Source organism: Nycticebus coucang, chromosome 3 (genome assembly GCF_027406575.1).
Source record: "Nycticebus coucang isolate mNycCou1 chromosome 3, mNycCou1.pri, whole genome shotgun sequence".
NCBI classification, from domain to species: Eukaryota; Metazoa; Chordata; class Mammalia; order Primates; family Lorisidae; genus Nycticebus; species Nycticebus coucang.
In genome coordinates this window covers 92,639,637-92,659,388 of record NC_069782.1, presented here as the reverse complement: position 1 = coordinate 92,659,388, position 19,752 = coordinate 92,639,637, and the positions used below count along the sequence as shown (strand labels likewise).

Sequence of the window (19,752 nt, the reverse complement as noted above, 5' to 3'; positions counted from 1 at the left end):
TGCTGGCTTCAGATTAATTGAAAAATATTTCCTCTTCCTCTGTTTTCTGAAATAGAAAATGTAAAATATTATTGTATTCTTCTTGAATCTCTGAAAGGATTCTCCTGTAAAGTCATCTGGACCTGGAGTTCTTTGTAGGAAAGTTTTAAATTATGAATCATTTTTTGTAGTGAATTTAGAGCTATTTAGATCTTCTGTTTCTTCTTGCATTAGTTTTGTTAATATGGTCTGTCAGTGAAGTTGTCCTTTTCATCTAAGTTGCCCAAATTTTTGGCATAAAATTGTTCATAATGTTTCTCATTATTTTAATATCTTCATGAAATTATTTCTCTCTTGTTTACTTCCTTGCTAATTAACTTTTATCTTTTTCTCAATCAGTCTAGCTAAGGGTCTCTAATAAACATACACCTATCCTACAACCCAGGCGTTCCCACTCCTAGGTGTTTAATCAAGAGAAGTAAACACACATGTTCTCAAAAATACTTATACAGGAATGGTTATAGCAGGGTTTTTTTTATCTTAACCCTAAACTGTAAACAAATGCTAATCAACTATAGAGAGAACAAATACATTTTTATAAGTTTTCAGTAAAATTCTAGTTAGTAATAAAAATGAATGGTATATACCTCAATATACCTCAATATGCATGAATCTCAAAAACATTGTGGAGAGTGAAAGAAGCCCTACAATTTGCAGTGTCTCATTCCATTTACATGGAGTTCTAACAGACCTAATCAAACTATGGTGGTAAGGTCAGATTTGCTGCTGCTTAGAAAAGGAATTGGAAAGGGATTGGCTGGAAAAAGACGGGAAAAACTTCCTGGGGTTATGGAGTCTATAACTTGATGAGGGTGTGGGTTACATTCGTGTATGCCATTGATTCAAACCTTGTTGATCTACATACATTTCATTAAATCTAAACTATACCTTCACTTAGTTGTATAATAGTGTGTCTGTAGTTGGTGCCACTGAACTGTATGCCTAAAAATAGTTCAGATGGTAAATTTTATGTTATTTATATTTTACCACAATTTAAAAAAAGTAGATTGGTAGATGTGAAAATTATAAATGGGCATCTAATGTGTGTATTTCCCCTGATAGCCATGCACTTTTTACTATTATTTCTTTATTTACCATTTATAGACTAAAGAATGTAATTTAGAAAATGATGTGGAAGTATCAAGTATGAGAAATCATGTTATGTTCACATGTTATTCAACAAATATTTAATGCCTACAGTGTGTATAGTTCTATATTATGTGTAATTAAGATAAACCAAACTCTCCTTTAAAGAGCTCACAGTGTATTAACATTTGACTTAAAATCCGCAAAATTTTACCAATTTCACAAAACTAATGAGCTTTCTTCTTCCTGCTGTTTACCCTTAGTAGGCTTCTGTAGACTCATAAAGTTCTAGGAAATTGAGCTTAAAAATCCTTGCCCTGGGGGGAAAGCTTATCACATCTGGTGGTTCTCTTCCCAGCCTTGCTGGAGCTTGGTTCATAAGGAGGCGGGGCTCAGGTTTGGTGCAGTTCCCACACAGCTTGCAGTGAAGCTGTAGCACCAGGAAGCAGTCTGTCTGAGACAATGTTCATGTCAGAGTTCAGGGTGGTGCCTGGCTTAAAGAATTAGTAGGTTAGAACTTCCACCACAAAAGAGGTCTAAGGATGAGTCTTCTGCTACATAGAACTAATTCCAAAAAAAATAAGGTCAGAGCTCTTGACATTTAGGTGGTAATTATCCAAGCAATCCTCTTTTCCGACTGCTTGTGAATGCTGTAATTGAAAGGGTCAGAGATAGTCTAAACGTCAGGAAAACAAAAGCAAAAAGTCAGGGGCATGGAAATTCTGCACACCAGATGGTTTGTGTGCCCACAGGGTAATTGAGAATTAAATGTGGTAATGGAATTACACTACTTTTATTGGTTCTGTGAGGACAAGTACTTGTAGTACCATTTATGTCCTGCTTAGCATACTTTGGGTGCTGAGTAAATATTAGTAACTTATTGAAGAGCATATGCATCTCAACTACCATGTAAATCTGTGCGTGCAGAGCACTGCGGGGGATGGTGGTAGTGGTGGTGGTGATGATACTGAAAAAGTGACTCACATGACTTTTCTAGCTTGTTTCATCTCTTCAGTCTACTTTCCATTTTGGATCTAATTACGTTCAGTTGAGTTGCCTGTGTCTCCTGTGAGCTGTTAGTGCAGGTTTCTCCAGGCAGGATTGGTAGTGAGAATGTCTACGTTCAGTTCACATTGTGCCTAGGCAGGGTTGTAGGCCCCGTATCTAGATTAAAATGAATGCCGTGGGGCAACCACAGAAGCCAGCTGCCTTTAGTTGATATGAAGCTCTGTGAAATACCAGCCATTGCTTGCCTGTCTTATAAGTTGTTGTTATGCCTGTCCTTTAATTGTGCATTACCATTCTGCTTATAGCCTTACTTGGAAAAAATTCCCAAGTCATGTAGATGAATCACACACGATACAGCATTTTTAACAACAGCACCCATCGCATTTTTCTCAAAATTCAGTACCAGAATTTTCCTATTTCTTTTGTTTCTCTTGCCATCTTTAAGATAGAATTTCTATTTATAGCGCCATCAGTTTTCTTATCCTTAAAGAAATGATGGTCTTTGAAGTGTGGAACTGCCTTAGTCAAAGTTGTTGCAGCCCTGAGACTGGGAATCACTTGAGAGGCACTTTGTTAATTTTCTTTTAAAAAAGGAACCACTAAAGATTTGTGACTCTTGAATGTGAGTTGATTTTAAAATCCCATTTTTCTAAATGTGGAGTAGGGTTTATATTGCTAATATCATGACATGCTTGCCAAAGAGAATAGTTTGTAAATCCTAAACAGACTTCCTGTAACCATGTGTTGAATTTCCAGCTGTGTTGAATCAGACTTTGATCCCTCTTAAGAAGATAAATGCAGTATCTGCAGTTTCTAATAGGAGGAGTGGAGGAGAGACCTGGGGATGAAATTATAAAAGCCAAGTCCCCATCCAGATAAGAAATTGAAGGCCCTGGGTCAAGTAATTGTTTCATCATCCCTTTTTTTCAAAATTTGTAAATATTTTGAAATATTTTCAAAATATTATACAAAAATAAATAAATAAAAACAAAAACACAACTCACAAATGAGATGCTATTGTTAAACGTAGAATGCAGGATTAGATTTGTTTCCTTCCAATAGAATTACTTTCTTTAATCAGCACTCTTATAAATGGCACACCTGCCTAATTAGAACAAGTTCTAGACTCCAGGATACAGTGCGAGCATTTCAATTAACTCCGCACAATTGGTAACTGTTGTGGCCGATGTTCTTAGAAAATCTTTCCTTCTCTTTTCTTACTGCTTTGTGGCTATGCTTTTATTATTTTTTACTTCTGAGTCAGCCTTTGATGGTGAGAATTTTCAGTATGTGGTCATTGATATATTTTTGTTGTCGTTCCTATATGATTTCTTTACATGAAAAAAGAAGTGGCGTCTTTTATGGATAGATATGGGGATGCTTTTAAATATTTTTATTTTATTAGACTTTACTTATTGTCACTCTTAAAATAGAGAACTCTCATCACTGTGACAAGGAAGTGAAATACAGCAATCACATTCAAGATCTCCATACATTAACAATAATAAATCCTTGTGCCCAGAGTAATACAGAAACTCAATCCACAGAGCCAGTAAGAATGATATAATGCTGCCTCACAGAACCAATTACCCACAGAGAAGTATAATGAGCAGGGGAGGTGATACAGTAAAAGCCTACATAGCGAGAGAAAAATTAGGGTAAAATTGTTGCCCGTGTAAAGTCTTACAGTAAGTATATCTCCAATTATCTTCTGGAAAAAAAATTAGTGTCTTTTCTGGTCCAAACTCATGATGGAATGGCAAGACCAGCCTTGTAATAAAACAAAAGGGTACATGAGTGTAGCGAAAATGGCGATAGGCACGTCGTAAACAGAGTTCTGTTGTACCCTGAAGGATCTGAAGTAGACCTGGGGCTGTTCTGAGGAAGTGCAGGGCACCAGCCCTGCCTGCTGAGGAATGGCTGCACTGGCCACAGTCACTGCAGATGCTGAATGCTCCGAAAAGAACAAAACGATTTAGATCATCACAGGAAACCTCTACTTTTAGAGTTAGTGTGTTTCCAAAGACCGTATCTTAAGCAGATTGCTGTGAGGGAAAATCCTGAGCATGCACAATCTATATCCTAATTAGGAGAGTGCTTGATCTGTTCCGACAGACATCAGTTTAATAAGTGGGGTCAGTGGCAACAAACAAAGTCTAGTTTTTTATTAGATAAGTGTCAAATAGAGTGCTGAACTGGCAGAAACAAAAGCAAAAAACCTTAATGTGTTACTCTAAAAACAATGAGAGCAGTCTTCAACCTCTGCTTTTGCAGTGCTATCAGTTGTGAAGTTTGGGGACAATTCTTCATTACCAGTAATTAAGCACCAAAGTTTGTAAAATATTTTCTTTTAAAAATAGACCAAACAGATCTATGTTTCTATTATAATTTTCGTGCTCCCATTACAGAGTATTCCTCTTACTTGGCTTTTTTTTCTTTACTGTATTCTTTCTTAAAAGGGGAAAGAGGGGTGGGTGTCACCTTCATGCTAGCACCTGGTCATGGCCCCAAGCGTGTCTTATATATAACCTATGGTGATTATTACAGAGCAGTCCCTAATATACTAGCCAATTCTTAAATTTTGGTTTAGTCTTGTGAGATTATGCTAGGGAAATATTTACTAAATATAAAATGTCATTTATTATGTATGTTAGAGTAAAAAAAAGGCTTCAGATTGGACAGTGATGGAACCCACCTGTTTGTGGTCATTAAAGATATACATGAGTATACAGGACAGTAGTCAGTGTTTTGTTTGGGGCCTGTGAATTGGAGAAGTCAGTTCCCAGCCTGAAAGCCGTTTATTCACGTGTTCATTCATTTATTCAGTACATGTGCTTTGAGGCTGGGGCTACTGCGATGAACAAAGTCTCTGGCCTCTAAATGAAGCTTATGGTTTAATAAGGGGCACAAAATCCACAAAGAAATAATATGCACTATTTTAGGTGGTGATTAAGTGCTATAAAGAAAAATAAAGATGGAGGATCTAGAAGGGTATTTGTGCTCAGGGACAGCCCTTCTAATTGGGTGATCCCTAAATCCAGCTCCAGATGAAATGAGGGACCAACCATGAGGGGAAAGCAAGGGTGAAGGGCTTGGCATTAGCAGGGTGGGCATCCTCCATCCTCGTGGCCACGTGACCTCAGGGAGACGTTTAACTCACCTGGACAACAGAGACAGAAGGAGCTGCCAGGCTTTATCTCACAGGGTTTGTGTTTAGCACAAGTGAGGCGCTTGAGAAAAGCATTTTGGTCAACAATAAAACATGACCTAAACTTCAAAGTTCAGTACAGTATGACAAAGGGGCACAAGTTCAAGACATCCAGAAGGGTTTTTAAGCAGCCCTTTCACACAACTTGTTTTGGAGTTACTGAATTGAGTTGTCTGAGCCAAAATATAGTATAGATTTCTCCAATAATGAACCACTTGATACTTGAGGATTTATATTCATGTTTGTTTGCTTTTATGGTGTTATTCATTAAGATTTTATATTTGTTTATGCTTTTCTCCCTCTGACATCTTTGTCTTTCCTTTCAGTTTGAGTTTCCCTTTATTAGGGTTGCAGGCCTCTTGGCTTTCAGTTGAGGCATTTTCCTACCCTATTCCTGTACTTCCTGATTAATTCATTCTTTAAAAATGATCCTCTAAGATTAATATTTATCACGGAAGCTCAGGAAATTGAAGTCTTTCATAGAGTAATTCTGAACTCTGAACTGTGGTGATGTTTAGTAAGGACTTAAAGTTTGTTTTTTTCTAAGCCAAAGTGAATTTTGTAGTCATCTAACAATATTTGAGTAAAATTTTGTAGTTTACAAAGTACTTCCCAAACTCACTCACATTTGAACGTTGGCAACCCTAAATCTAGACAATACAGACACTATCATGCACTTTTACAGATGAGGAAACCTGAGGCTCAAAGAGCAGAACTTAAATTGAGGTCTTTCTAGGATGTAAGTTATGAATATACAAATGAAAAATGCTGAACTGTTGAGTTTTTAACATTTGAGATGATTAAGATGGTATGTTTTTAAAGCAGTTTTATGAACATCACAGATGACTCAAGAGGTTAGGTTTATTGGAATAATGGAAAGAGAAGGATATATTCCTGATCGTGGAGAAGAGAGACCAGGGAAATGGACTTCAAAACCACTTTTTGTATCATTGTTAGGAAGATGGAGCCTGGCTACTCCTGGCTGTGATCTAGTGCACAAGGCATCATTTTTCGTCCTGTTACTTAGACTAACAAAACAAACACGTTGTTTCTTTCTGGGCAGAAATGGAAGTAATCACAAATTGAAATAAAGCTTCTCAAAAATGTATTGTCCTGGATTTAAAGAATATGTCCGTAGAAAAGGATATTCCATTTTGAGATTCAAAGTCCTGAAGACACTTAAAAAGCCTTTTAAAGTGTGTTAGAATCAATAAAAATTAGAACTGGGAAGGGCCTTAGAGATTATCCAATCATAGAACATTAAATGGTTTGATTTAGCAAGAACCTTTGAAGAGTCCCAGATCCCCAATTAATGCAAGACAACTTTGTACACTGTTGGATCTTCACCATTCTGATGAAGCCCAGCCGGCCTCTCCATGGTCTTCCTGGATTACAGGGGCCTCTTCCTGCCTTGAGAATAAGCCATTCCACAAATACTGTGTGATTCAACTTATTCAAGGTAGCTAGAGTAGTCAAACTTAGAGACAGAAAGAATGGTGGTTGCCAGGGGCTGGGGAAGGAGGAATGGGAAGTTAATTGTTATATGGACACAGAATTTAAGCTTTGCAAATTGTAAAGAGTTCTAGAGATGAATGGTGGTGATGGTTGCACAATATTTTGAATGCGTTTAATACCATTGAACTGTGTACTTAAAATTTATTAAAATGGGAAATTTTATGTTATGTATATTTTACCACAACATAAAAATAAAATAATAAGTAAAGCAGGAAAGAAAAGATGAATCCATTCTACTGCTGGGTAGCTCTGTTGGAAAGTGTCTCTGCTGTAACTCCTACTGGCCCCAGAGCTAATCTAAGTCTTTTACCTGGTTGAAGATACCCATCCCATCTTCTCCAAACAGTTCCTTCAAGGCTAATAGCCCCTATTTGTTTTGTTTTGCTTTACACTTTGAATCATGATCAAGATGTAGTCCACACATGGTGACTGGCTGGTATGCCTTTTAGATGTCTCTCAATCTGTTGGTTTTTCTGTATCTATTTTTTGCACTCTCACTTACTATCTTCCTTTTAATTTATTTGTTGAAGAAACTGGGCCACTTGTTCTCTAGAGTTTTGGTACTAGCATCTCCCTGCTCTATAGATTAACATGTTCCTCTGTCCTCTTGTATTTCCTTTGAGTCAGTAATTGGATTGAGATACTTTGTTTTATCAATGCTTATAATCCAACTATAGTTGTCCCTTGGTGTCTATAGGGGGTCTGGTTCCAGGAAACCCTGCCCCCCACCCCATGGATACCAAAATCCACAGAGGCTAATGTCCTTTATATAAAATAGTGCAGTATTTCCATATAACCTGTGCATATCTTTCCATATACTTGAAATCATTTCTAGATTACTTATAATAGCTAATAAAATGTAAATGCTACATGTAAATAGTTGTCATACTGTCTTGTTTAGGGAATAATGATAAAGAAAAAAAGCGTAGGTATATTCAAAACAGATGCAACTATTCACCCCCCCCTTTTTTTAATATAAAATAGTGACTATTTGAAACAGTCTCACTATGTCAACCTGAGTAGAGTGCTATGGCGTCACAGCTCACAGCAATCTCAAACTCTTTGGGCTTAAGCGATTCTCTTGCCTCAGCCTCCCGAGTAGCTGGGACTACAGGTGCCTGCCACAACGTCTGGCTATTTTTTGGTTGGAGTTGTCATTGTTGTTTAGCAGACCCAGGCTGGGCTCGAACCCACCAGGCTCAGTGTATGTGGCTGGTACCCTACTCACTGAGCTATGGGCCCTGAAGCCCATTTTTTTTCCTGAATATTTTCTATTCATAGTTGGTTGAATCTCCAGATGCAGAACCCACAAATATGGAGGGCTGACTATGGATGGTAATTCAGTCCAGGTCTTTTTTGAGAGTGAAGGAGTACAGTGTAATTTTGTCCCACAACTTTTTGTTTGGAAAAGATGTAAACATGAGCAAAAATGGAAAGAACAATATAATGGGCCGGGCATGGTGGCTCACGCCTGTAATCCTAGCACTCTTGAGAGGCCAAGGCAGGTGGATTACTTGTGCCTCAGGAGTTCAAGACCAGCCTGAGTAAGAGTGAGACACCCATCTCTAAAAATAGCCGGGTTTTGCATCCCACTTTAGTTGCCTAAATTGGTTCTGCCCCTTTAGGAGTCTTATTTGACATTGACATTTTTTCAAGAGTCCAGGCCAGTTGTTTTACAGATTGCTCCTTGATTGGGATTTGCTTGATTGTTCTCTTATAATTGGACTCAGGATAAATATTCCCAGCCAGAATACTGTTTAGGCAGTGCTGAGCCCTTTGGAAGGTACATGATGTCAGTTTGGCACATACTGGTTCAGGAGGAAATATCACCAGACTTCTCCATGTTAAAGGTAGCTTTCTCCCATTGTAATGAATAAATAATCATAATGGTTGCCTCTAGCTTAGCCGCTGCCACAGGGCAATTGCATAGATGGTGATGAGGAAGAACTCACCCAGCAGAGCTTGCTGGGTATTTTCATCGTTAGACCTGTCCGTGAATGTTCATTTTGGGAGATTTGTTTAAAATACTCAGACATATTGATGAGAAAATGTGATCAACAGGTTAGGTGCCTATGTGAAAATTCAAAGAAAGAAATTAAGCTCTTGGACATTTTTGGTTCCATTTTCAAACCTCTTGTCTCTAATGGACTTGTCTAGAATCCACTTGCCGTTTCCTCAGACCTCTTTCTGACTACAGTCCGTTTTACCTTATTACAAGCAATTATTTTTTAAAACAGTTTATGTGTAGTCCAAGTGAAAGTAGCGGATAATAATAATTCTATGACCCCCTTTACATGCATTACTGTAAAAGTTTCATTTCATACAAATGACAATTTTTTTTAGTTAATTAGAGTCGGCTACACGGAGGTTAGCAAAAAGTGCTTTGAATTATCAATAATTCAGCAGGGCAGACATTTCTGTATAATGTAGTGGTTTTATAGAGTATTGTGAGATAGTTATCCTTAAAATAAATGGTTGTGCGCATACATCAGCATGGTGGGGTTCACTTGAAGTGATAGCATCTATGCTTTCTATTATTGGGCAGAGTATGGGACATCATTCTTTCTGGCCATGAACTGCTAGCAACCTTTGTCCTTTGTGTTACCTTTAGTTAAAAACGAAAAATGAGCATGAATGCTGGCTGATGGCCATGTCTCTCTCACAGCTAAAAATTCCTCTGGGAAAGAAAAATGGGATTGGGAGATTTGGATTTGTTTCATTGCATGAATGATATGTGACATTCTGTAAATTATTTATCACTGCAAGGATGGCTGCAACGGCTTGAACATTATTATATCAAATGAAAGCAGGAGTCCCATTAGTACAAGGACTGGGTTTCAGCTAGAATCTCTATCAGGGGAATGTTGTCACTTTAAAACCAGATTGTTCTTTTAATTGCTATTTAAAGGAACAAAAGTGTTCCCAAGGTACTGCAGTTGAGCAGTTGCAAGTAATAACTATGGATCCGTAATTATGCAGTGCTGATTATCTGGCATTTAAAAAACTGTGGCTGGAGTCAGTGACCAATTTGTTGTAGCTCGTCTTTTTTGGTTTTCTAATACAGAATGTTTTATACTCTGCTTTTTAACTTGGGCTATGAAAACACATTTGCATAGCTACCTCACAAAGTAAAGCCTATGAATATTAAAAGAACAAATTAAGCTGAAAGGAAGGGCAAGATAATGAATGCTCATGTTGTAAAATGAAATTAACAGTTACATTAAACAATTTTGCAAATGCTGGGTCATGAGATGAGTTTTTGTTTTTGATGACATGTTGTCACAGGGAACCAAGGCATTAGTTGGAATCATTATAGCCATTTGAAATATTATCTTAGAGATGAAGGGATTTTTTTTAAGCTAGCGTATGTTTCCTTCATTTATTCAGTTAGCAAGTATATTTTGAGCGCCGACTGTACACCAAGCAATGTATTAGGCATTTGGGATAGAGTGGCTGAACAAATGAAGTTTATCCTATGCTGGTGTATATTTAGAGAGCTAGACCTAGCAAAAATCTTGTTTTTAATTTACATTTAAAAACATTTATGATTATATTGCCCTGAATTTTTGATTCATGAGATTCAAATGTAAAGACATCATAGTACCATTCAGATGGCTAGCAGGCAACATGTGTGAAGGCTTGGACTATACAAGAAAATTTTAGTTTTCATACAGTTTTGGCAATTCAAAATAATGTGACCAGATCTGTAGGCAGAGTCACTATTCATCTGGATGGGAATACTAGCATTGCTGATAGTAGTAAATAACAATGGAGACACTAAGATGTATGTAGATTTATACCTTGTTAAAAGCAGTTTTCATAGTGAGAGTTAAAGGGTGCTAGGGGGCTAGACAAATGTTTTGTTGTTTCTTTTATAAAGTGAGAATGTCAGAGATTGAGGCTTTTGTCTTCTTTCTTTGGTATGATGTGGTTTACTTTTGAAGGCCTTGGTCTGGAAAAGCCTCATTAGTGATCTTTTGATCTTCTCAAATAATCCCACAGAATTTTAGTTACTGCTTATTCTAACTCTATTATTATGTCGCCTAAAAACATATCTATGTTTTATGTCAAGTACTTAATCAGTGAATAATAGTAACCTGCATTACAACGTTTGATAAAGTTTCGTCTGACTAGATGATATTCATGAACTATAATGCTGCATTGATTTATTATAGGCATATGGATTATGGGAACAATTGACATTTCAAATGACTCCTTAGTAATGTTCATTTCAGGAAAGCTATATTATATACATAAAATCTTAGATTTCATTATTTAAATGAAATTACTTCTAAGTCTTAAATACTGCACTTAAATATTGCTAAGGTAATACTTTAGTATTAAACAATGTAAGTGATTTTTTTTATTTGCAGAAAATGTTGATTTGGAAACCTTATATAGCAGTTTTTCTTTGTTAAAGAAATATATGAAAAGTTGTTGATTTTAATGTTTTTAATTTTAATTTTATCGTAGCCCCGTGCTGATCCCATTCCAATATGTAGCTTCTGTTTGGGGACTAAAGAATCAAATCGTGAAAAGAAACCAGAAGAACTCCTCTCTTGTGCAGATTGTGGCAGTAGTGGTAAGTTGTAATATTTGTATTGTATAGGAACATTCCATTGTCTTTATGGTATTTATCTCCCAACATATCAAAAGTATATATTTGTTATTTAAGGCAATTATGTGGTATTAGATTTTAAATTTTAAAAGAGAAAGGGAGGAAGGAGGGAAAAGTCTGAGTATATTAGCATTGACATGTACATATAACATGTTTATATAAGACTATGAATATTTATGATTAAGCTTTCATTTTATACAAACATTTGTAATGCAGTGTAAGACTTCTATATTGTAGGTAAATTCAGTGTAGAAAATTCTATGCTTTCAGTCTGAACACAACTGCAATCACTCGTTTTATGTAATCTGAAGTCTCAAGATATTTGAGTTGGTGCCTGTAGCGTTTCAGGTCCTGACACCTACTGGTGAAATGTAATATTACAACCCAGCTCTGTGTGACCCTGAGTGGAAGGGACACTATTCTGGAAACTGTAATGATAGAGTCAAGATATCAGACATTAAAGAAATTCAAATAGCATGGAATAAGGTTGGAAAAGGATGATTTGTGCAGAAGGTGATTCCTTGAAATCAGGAAATTGTTGGCAAGTTGTAATACTCCACTTTTAAGGTAGCTATCAGCTCGGCTTTTTCTCAGTGTCTGCTTTTTCTCACAATAAGATTTTAAGATTTTTTTTTTTTTTTTGCAGTTTTTGGCCAGGGCTGGGTTTGAACCCACCACCTCTGGTATATGGGGCCAGTGCCCTACACCTTGAGCCACAGGTGCTGCTTGATTTTAAGATCATTTTTTCCTCCAGTTCTATAATGGAAATTTAAAGACAAATGCTTACATTAATTTGTTTTACTAGTTTTCCTTCTTGTTAATAAGCTGGTTAAATTTGCCTGGGTCTCTCTCTCTCTCTCACACACACACACACACACACACACACACACACACACCCCAAACAGATTGAGTGGTAGTTATTAGCTTTTTAAAAATTAATCTTTTTGTATTAGCATTTAATTCTTTCTCCTAGCTACTGAAACTTTGCCCCCCAAAATCTTACTTTAAAATTCATGATTGAATATTTCTCTAGTTATGGTAATCTTACAAAAAACAACAAACCTGCAAAACACCATAGCTTACTCTCATTTAGGAAGTTGTAAAATATAGTGGTTAAGAGGAAACTCTAGAGCCAGACATAGCCTAGCTCTTCTACCTTGAGTTAGTTACTTAACCATTCCAAGCCTGTTTCCTCATTAGAGAATTGAGAATAATGGTAGCACCTACCTCTAGGGTTTTATGGGAATTAAACATGAGGGCACAAGTAAATAGCCTAGCACAGGTTCTATAAGAACTGTGGTAACTGTACTGTAACTGTAATGTAAGTGTCAGCCATTTTTATGGGTTGGCATGTTTGATGTCAGTCGTCCTTGATTGTTGCAAGTAATTTGAAATCCTACCACTTATGACAGCTGTTTGACGGCTGGATAGAGGAAATGTTTCATGCTGAGGAATGACAGTGTTGTGCAATGATTCTTACTCCTCATATGAAGGTTTAACTTGATAGGCCCTCTGTGGTTCAGCAGCTTTCAGGACCTAAGTAGGAGGGAGAGTCTTGGAAATAAGACATTTCAAATCCTACTTGAAAAATGTATTCTGACAGTCTTTTTGATGGGCTTTACAGATTCATTGAAATTCTTTTACCTGGCCATGGTATCATGGATAGTGACAAAAGGGCATGGAAACATTATCTGTATGTTCAGTTTAATCCATTTCAACCCCACAAGATCCCTGTTTTATGCTGGTGTAGTGCCTCACTCATCAGTTCTGACTCTGTCGTTATCTTTTGGTTTTTCTCACGAGGCTCATTCTGAATGAATTATTCTTTTGTGTAACTGCCCGATCAATTTAGTGGTGTTCATTTGTCTAGAGTTTACCCTTTATGGTTTTTAAGGTGGTACTTTAAAAACACCCTTCACTATTTTATTTCTTTAGTATCTATTTGTCTGGACCCCTAGATAGATTAAAGACATACTTAAATGCAGGAAGAAAAGTTCCCTTCATATATTTCCTTACCTCTGGTGAAACACTTACTTGAGTTGATAAAGGAGTTCGAGATTGTTATCTTCTAGATCATAACTTCAGGGCCTCCTTCATAAGGTATAAAGGCGTAATTCTAAACAGGTAGATCTTAGATTTTCTAATGTAATCAATCTCCCTTCGTCTTTCCCAGATTGAAGACCTGCCAAAGAGGAGGTTGGTCTGCTTTATGTTTGAGGTCACTGATTACCTTAAAGTCTCTCACTTTTTGTTCATACTTTTTAAAAGTCAAGCTAGGGGTATGTAGGTTTAGTGTTAATATTTATTTTCTTATTTCAATAATACCCTTTTGTTTTCTCTTTTAACAAGGAAGAATGGCTTAAGGGTACTGTGTAGAGAGTTTATGTAGCTAGGGTTATTTTCTGTGCCAGTCTTCAAGTAGAGCAAGCCAGAGGCTTTGGAGCCAAGGTATGGGTCATGGCAGAAATTCAAGCCCTGGGGTCATCATGTCTCTTTGTTCTGGATAGAGGATGCCTCAGAATGCTTCTGTGGACTTCTGCAATGGGATCTGGCTCTAGTGGGAAGGTTCACTTAATCTTCCTTTGAGTGCTTGATTTGGCCATTTTAATCAAAAAAGCCATTGTCTTTGTAGTCATTTACTATGTTTGGTAGATCAGAAGACTACCAAACTTTGTTGCTTGTTCATCTTTAAATTGAAGGGTCAAAATAAAATATGGTTCATTTTAGGGCATTTGTGGGTGCTTGTAGTTTTAATTTCTGTTGTGACACGTTGGTAATAATAAGGAAAAAAGAATACATTAGACCAGCATGCTCAGCACTGCCCTCTGAAAATGCTGGGAAACCCCATTGTTACAGTGCAATCTGACATCTCGAGTGGGAATTACAGATTGAGGATTACAGATTGGTTACTACCCCTAGTTGACCTTAAGGAAGTAGCTGCTTTCTCACACTCAAAAGAGTCCATTGGTTCTAGGATTGAATTGAGACTGTTCATAATGATCAAAGGGATCCCTAACATAAGATGTTTATGTGAAAAAATAGCCATAGCGATATAAAACCAGAAAAGAAATATAGATGGCAGCCTACAAGGAGGATCATACTTAAATGTGTTTCCCAGATGTGCCTGATGGTTTTTAGTCATCTCTGTCGGAAGTACCATTTGTATGATGTCACATTTAGACTATGCTTAGATTTCACAGACATGAGTAATAAATGTTTCCTTCTGCTTACATCATAAAGTAAAGCCAATTAGAAGTTTCTCAGTTTTTAAGGTGGCTTAGTGCTTCAAATGGGCAGTATTTTTTTTAACTGTTTTTTCCCCCCTGCTGAAAGTCCTTAAAAAAAAATCATTTAAGTTTATATGTCGTACAAATGTGAAGCGAGGTCCATAGTGCAAGAAGCCCCAACTGTGGCATCTCCAGCCCAGCGCTCCAGTTCTTTTTTTACTGCTTGCCACTGGCTATGTAACTGCAGTCTTCCTGATCTGTACATGTGGAGGATGATGTCTGCATCCTGCATCCACATGGCTATTGTGCGGATCCAATGAGATAATGATGTGAAGATGAACTATGAAACGTTAGACAAATGCAAAGCATTATTCTAAACACTAATATGAATGTGGAAATCATCAGATAGTCTTCAGGTCTGTGGAAGTGTTGGGACTAGGAAGTGATTTTTACTTGACTTTCATGGATCAGCCTACTTTGAAATTAACACTGTTATATTCTCTTTGCCTCATTAAGACCAAATTATCTTTAATTAGCTTCACATAAGTATTAGATATTATACCAAATGAAACTTCGTGTCTGCTGCTCAGATTGCTGGGTAGTTAAATCTTACTTACAGATGAGTTGTGTGCATGTGTGTTTTCAAATTAGCAAATCTAAGATAAGTGTACAGTTCAAAATTACAGCATCATTCTAAGTGGAAGCTCATTGAAACGGGAGACAGAAGAAAGGCTTTTGGGATACAGCTGGGAGAGTGAGAAAACTCCCTCTTGTACAGGAAAGGGAATAAGAGCCTTGAGGTAGCATATCAGTATGCCCTGAGGAGACCTGAAGTCTTGCTTGGGTCTGCGTTTATTTATGTATTAACCCTGAACAAAAATGTGTGTGATAGAGGGAACTGATAGAGGCAGTATAGGGATATACATATAGGCATATTAAAAAAGATTGCTAGTTTTATAAAGTTACCCCAGGGATCGGTTGGTTAGTCATCCCATTTCACACTGACTGGGCACAGATCGAATCATTAGTTTGGAAAGGAGACCTTTAACTAGAACAGTGGTTGTCAACCTTCCTAATGCCTGGCCCTTTAATACAGTTCCTGTGGATTGCGACCCACAGGTTGAGAACCAGGGAACTAGAAAGATAGACTCCAAAGAGGGATAGGTAGAGAGAAGAGGAGGGTGAGTGCCATATCCTAAAAAGCCCGAAGCTAGTCTGACCATCCAAAGGGATGTTGATTATTTCACTAAAATTGTGCTTATCGGGGGGTAATTGTGGCCTCTATGTAGCAAAACCTAATGATCATTTTTTCCTTCTTCTTAAAATCTGATTGGCATCTTTCAACCCACTCCAGATACTCCTCTCAGCTGTATTTGACCTTGTTGAGAATCTTTTTTCTTGAAATGTTCTCTTCCTTTGGCTTCTGTGGTGCCGTTTTCTCCGTTTTCTCTCTCCTACTTCTTTCCATGTTTTTTGTTAGCTCCTGTGGTCTCTCCATCCCCTAAATGTTTCTTTAGCCCTCCGTAGTTGGCCCTCGCTTTGCCTCACGGCTTCTCTAGGCCCTTAGGTACAAACGTCTGCAAAACTTTTTCCACATGTCCACCCCTTCACCATCTCAAAGTTAATATCCAGAATAGCTCATCAACCTTGCACTGCTCCCCCCAGAAATCCTAACAAACAGCAGCCCATTTCTCCTTAAGGATTTCCCATTTTGGCAAATGGTATGCACCATCAGCCGCTCATTCAGTTATGCAAACTGGAAATTTGGAGCTGTCGTCTGTCCTATTCTGTTATACCAAGGAATCACCAAAAAACATTGATTCTAAATCCTAATGTATAAGGCTAGGCATCGTGGCCTACGCCTGTAATCCCAGCACTCTGGGAGGCCTAGGCGGGTGGATTGCTTGAGCTTAGGAGTTTGAGACCCCATCTCTAAATAGCCGGGCGTTGTGGCGGACGCCTGTAGTCCCAGCTACTCAGGAGGCTGAGGCAAGAGGATTGCTTGAGTCCAAGAGTTTGTGGTTGTTGTGAAGTGTGACGTCAGGGCCCTCTATCAGGGGCGACAAAATGAGACTCTGTCTCAAAAAACAAACCAACGAACAACCCTGATGTATCTCTGACATCTTAATTATATCCGTACCCCACCCAGATCTGCTAAGCTTGACTCTCTTTCTTTCGATCCATTTTCCATACTGTACTCTAAGCTACTTTTTAAAATTATAAATCTGATCACAGAATTTTTCAAGTGGCTACCAGTTACTCTTAGGAAAAATTCAAATTCTTTAATGTAGCCTCAAAACTCTTCTGGTTTGGGCTCCTGTCAACCCTATCCTATGTCACTGTTCCCTTCATACATTAGTTATATTGAGCAGCTTTTCCCTCCTTGGATGTGTCATATTCTTACCTCCCTTTGTACTTGCCATCTTCCCCTGCTCTGCCCTCCATCCAGTCCCATCTAATCCCACTCATGTTTTAGGTCTGTTCTTTCTATTATTATTGTTGTTATTTTTTTTTTTTGAGACAGTATCACTCTGATGCCCAGGCTAGAGTGCTGTGGCATTGGCCTAACTCACAGCAACCTCAAACTCCTGGGTTCATGCGATCCTCCTGCCTCAGCCTCCTGAGTAGCTGGGACTACAGGCCGCACCACGGTATACCTGGCTAATTTTTAGTAGAGACAGGGATCTCATTCTGGTCTTAAACTCCTGAGTTCAAGCAGTCCTCCCACTTTGGCCTCCCAGAATGTGAGGATTATAGGCAAGAGCCACCGCACCTGGTCTTTTAGATCTATTCTTTAGGGAGGCCTTTTTCTTAACCTCCTGCTAGATTTTCCCCTAAGCCATACCATTGTCAGGCATTAAGGCTAATTCTTGTTTAATGTTTGTCTTTCCTGCTAGACTACATGCTCTACAAGCATGGGAACCATGTCTGTCCTTTTCTTTACTGTATCTCCGTGAAGGAAGGACAGATGGATAGACAGATTGTTACTTAGCCAGGGCCTCAGTGTCTGAGTCTTCATTAGTTTTCATTGCTACTGGAATAAATTACCACAAACTTAGTGGTCTAAAACAACACATTTATTATCTTATAGTTGTAGATCAAAAGTCTAACATGGGTCTCACCAGATTATCGAGGTACTAACAGGGCTGGGCTTGTCTCTGGAGATTCTGGGCAGGGGAGATCCATGTCCTTGCTCTTTGAGTTGTTGACAGAATTCAGTTCCTTGTGTTCGTAGGACTGAGATCCCCATTGTCTTGCTATCAGCCACCTGCCTTGGCTTTTGGTTCCCTTCCTCCATCCTCAGCAGGTGGAGTCCCTTCCATTATGTGAACTTCTCCTCCTCTCCTTCCCATCTCATCTCTCTAACCAAGCCCGAAAAGGTTCTCTGTTTTAAAGAACTCTCACGATTAGATAAAGTCCACTCAGGTGACCTGTGATAATCTCCCCATCTCAATGTCTATACCCTTGGTCACTTCTGCAGAGTTCCTTTTGCCACGTCAAATAATATATTCACAGGTTATGATTATAGGATTTAGGGCACATACATTTTGGAGCTATTCTGTCTACTACAGAGTCCCCACCCAACTTTTTATTCTTCCCACAGCACTTCCTCAAATGTAATTTCCACTGGTATGTGGTTCCTTTGGAACTTGTTTAATTTTAAATAGTATTCCTTTGGTTTTGCTAGATAAAACTATTATAAGCTACAAGTATTTAATATGTGTTTATATTAGTATGAATGAGTGAATGAATATGTATTATGGCTCTCAAATCTGATAAATTATAAAACACAGTAGTAAAACAAACTTCAGAAAGACAAACCACCATGAATTGTGTCAGCTGAGAGAATGAGAATTTTAGAGGAAATTGTTGGGTTTATGGAATAACTAAATGAGAGGTAAGGAATTACATTATCAGTAGTATTATTTCCCTTTATCTAATTACTATAGATTGTGTGTAGTAGTATATCAAGACTTAGTCACACTCCTTTGTTATTTTAATGTTGTCTGTAAGAAAAATAAAATGGAAATGTCTCTTTATCCCTCAGCATCTCAGAATCATAGAAATTTAGAGCTGTAAGGGATCTATGGCCAATTCTCTTAAGCTAAATAAAGGTAAGATTGCTGCCTAAAGGAAAGAGAGGATGAAGATTTTGGAATTTGTTAGGGTAGTTTAAATAGTAGTAGTTTTGATATAATACTGCTTAAAGTGACAAGAAGCATTAAGAGGAAGAATATTCCTTGCTCTTGATTAAAAATGGCCGAAATCCATTAATTTTCAAAATGTATAATTATTAAAAAATCTATCTTTCACATCTATGAGAATAAATAGTAAGCTGTAATGTGATGTGAATTACCTTAGTTACTGAATATTAAGCTACAAAGTACAAAAGCAGATTTTAATGTAGAGAAAAATTCAGTGCATTAAATTGAGGTCATATGTGCCAGTGATGTATGACTTACAGGAAGCAATAAAAATGGGGGAGAAAGAAGTAAATGGTATACTTTTAAGCTGATGGGACCCATTTTAAGAGTGGAATTTAAATTGCTTTTTTTAAAAGTTGAATTTTTACCCCCCTCACTATATAAGGGGGTAAAGGTGTGGGGACTCTGATCAAAGTAGACCTCTCCCTTCCCCCTTCAGAGTCTGCTTCTTTTTTTTTTTTTTTTTTTATTGTTGGGGATTCATTGAGGGTACAATAAGCCAGTTACCAGAGTCTGCTTCTTAAAGTCGACAAACTATCTTTGTTTGCTGTTCCAGGGCCAAAAGAGGTGATTGATGCCGTTTTTATTATATATTTAAACTTTTTCCTTGCATTCATTTAAAATGAGAGAAGCCTTTGTCAAAAGAATGGTGTACAGAGTAAATGCATCTTCCTGGATTTCTCTCCTGTCTGAGGTCGTAATCACGTGACAGCATTTTATTTTCTCAACATCTTAAATACAGATGTTTTAATTTTTTTTTTAAAGTCAGGAATAGTGTGCTTTTATTAGTGGTATCGATGATTGATTTTGAATGTTTTTACTTCAAAAAGCCAAATCTCCTGGTGG

At 37.6% G+C, this 19,752-nt stretch overlaps 1 protein-coding gene across 6 annotated transcripts in view; it reads left to right on the top strand.

Moving 5' to 3' along the window:
- The window catches only part of KAT6B (lysine acetyltransferase 6B), a 219,582-nt gene that overhangs the window by 136,552 nt on the left and 63,278 nt on the right, over positions 1-19,752 (top strand). For all 6 annotated transcript variants that reach the window (XM_053583543.1, XM_053583540.1, XM_053583538.1 and 3 more), the window contains exon 4: positions 11,330-11,438. In XM_053583543.1, coding sequence (XP_053439518.1) covers positions 11,330-11,438 — 109 coding nt within the window. The remainder of the gene's footprint in view (positions 1-11,329; positions 11,439-19,752) is intronic.